Genomic DNA, 2,209 nt, shown 5'->3' with positions numbered 1-2,209 from the left:
TGTATCAGGCACTTTACAAACTTTGCCTTATTTTAATTCTTAAAATAAATGTATGACATTGATCCTGTCATCTGTCTTAAAGAAAAAGAAATTGAAGCCTAGAGATGATATACATATCACCCAAAGTAACACAGCTGCTAATTGGTAGAGGCAGGACTTGATCACAGGAAGTCTGAATCCAAAGTTTAAGCTCATATCAACCATGCTATATTAAAAAGCAAATATTTAAGACAATGACTATAATTGCCTTCTGAGAGAAAGAGAGAGAATCTTTGCATAAAGTTGTAATCCTCTGTAATACTTTGCCCTCCCTCTCACATATTTTTTAATTATTTGTTGATACCACTGTAGTGAAGATTGTCATTATTATCCCAGATCTGCATCTTGTCATTGTGGTCCATGGGAAACACCTCCACAACTAAGGCCTGGAACAGCTCATCAGTGACCACATTCATCTTCGTGGGATTTGCAGACCATCCAGAACTCCAGGTCCTGCTCTTTGTGACCTTCCTGGGTATCTATCTTGTGACCCTCTCCTGGAACCTGGCTCTCATCTTTCTAATCAGAAGTGACACCCATCTGCAAACACCCATGTATTTCTTCCTCAGCAAGTTGTCCTTCATTGACATCTGTTACTCTTCCACAGTGGCTCCCAAGATGCTCACTGACTTCTTCCAGGAGCAGAAGACCATATCATTCTTGGGTTGTGCTGCTCAGTTCTTTTTTTTTGATGGCATAGGTCTAACTGAGTGCTTTCTCCTGACTGCTATGGCATACGATCGATACACAGCCATCTCCAGTCCCCTGCTCTACACTGCCATCATGTCCCAGGGTCTCTGTACACGCATGGTGATTGGGGCATATTTCAGTGGCTTCCTGAGCTCCCTGATCCAGGCCTGCTCTATATTTCAGCTCCACTTCTGTGGACCCAACATCATCAACCATTTCTTCTGTGACCTCCCGCCAGTTTTAGCGCTTTCTTGCTCTGACACGTTCCTCAGTCAAGTGGTGAATTTTCTTGTAGTGGTCACCATTGGGGGAACATCATTCCTCATCCTCGTCATCTCCTACAGTTACATAGTTGCTGCTGTCTTGAAGATCCATTCAGTGGAAGGCCAAAGGAAAACCTTCAACACATGTGCCTCACACCTGATGGTGGTGACTCTGCTGTTTAGGACAGCCCTTTTCATGTACCTGCGACCCAGCTCCAGCTACTCTCTTGGCAGGGACAAGGTGGTGTCTGTGTTCTATTCACTGGTGATCCCCATGCTGAACCCTCTAATCTACAGTTTAAGGAACAAAGAGATCAAAGATGCCCTGTGGAAGTTGTTGGAGAATAAGAAAGTGTTTTCCTAGTTTATGATTGAAAACATATTTCTCCAAACTGACAGAGACTTATATGACACATGACATCTACCTCCACCTCTGGCTTAGGCAAGAGGTACATTTTGTGTGCATATTTGGAAATGGAGGCTCCTCCTGCCAAATTTTTCTCACTGTTCCCCCTGGTGATCTGTCCACTGACCCCACCATGGATAGCCAAAAAGGGGAAATGATTATTGCACAAAAATAATCTCCCTGGGATTCTCACAATTAGTATTACAGCAACCACATTTTATTGGGTACTTAACATATATGAGGCACAAAAGCTATTTAATAAAATACTCATTGCGGTGCTATGATGCAAATAGTACTATCCCTATGTTACAAATGAAGAAATGAGGTCCTAGGAAGAAAAAATGACTTGCCCAGCATTATACGGAAAGTAAGGGGCAGGAATCCCATTCAGACCTAGGTCTTCCTGACTCCAGAGCCCATACTCTGCCCAAATGCTGCCTTCCGTGTTCAACAACAAACAGCCCTGAAGTTGTACATGTGTATAACTCTTATTACTAGTATATGGCAGGATCCAAAAAGATACACTATGTATAGTTGAGGTACATTACAAAACAAGATGCCTTTTTACTCCATTAAACATTCTCTCCAAGATATCCCTGTTGGATTCCCATTATGGCTACTGAATAATTTTCTAAACAAAATGTACTGAAGTACATTACCCTTTTCCGCCATTTCTATCTGAGCTGTGTAGGGGCCTGGAAAATTTGTGTCCCATGATATCACATCCATACTCTTCTCTTCCCAGTCTTTGTCACCTAAAGTGCCTACTAGGTCTGTATTTCCTTGATTTCAACCATTTATTCCTTTACCA

At 42.2% G+C, this 2,209-nt stretch overlaps 1 protein-coding gene across 1 annotated transcript; it reads left to right on the top strand.

The window, feature by feature from the left end:
* Positions 1 to 399: 399 nt before the first annotated feature.
* Positions 400 to 1,356, top strand: LOC123277922 (olfactory receptor 5A1-like). The gene has a single exon (XM_044749965.2). It carries the CDS (start codon positions 400 to 402, stop codon positions 1,354 to 1,356), a length of 957 nt encoding a protein of 318 aa, XP_044605900.2.
* Positions 1,357 to 2,209: the final 853 nt, after the last annotated feature.

The sequence above is a fragment of the Equus asinus genome, chromosome 17, assembly GCF_041296235.1.
Source record: "Equus asinus isolate D_3611 breed Donkey chromosome 17, EquAss-T2T_v2, whole genome shotgun sequence".
Lineage (NCBI taxonomy): Eukaryota > Metazoa > Chordata > Mammalia > Perissodactyla > Equidae > Equus > Equus asinus.
The sequence above is the reverse complement of the archived record's forward strand: the minus strand, read 5'-3'. Positions and strand labels throughout refer to the sequence as shown.

Excerpts from the sequence above, each read along its gene's own strand:
- LOC123277922 (XM_044749965.2), top strand. The coding sequence starts at position 400 with ATGGGAAACACCTCCACAACTAAGGCCTGGAACAGCTCATCAGTGACC.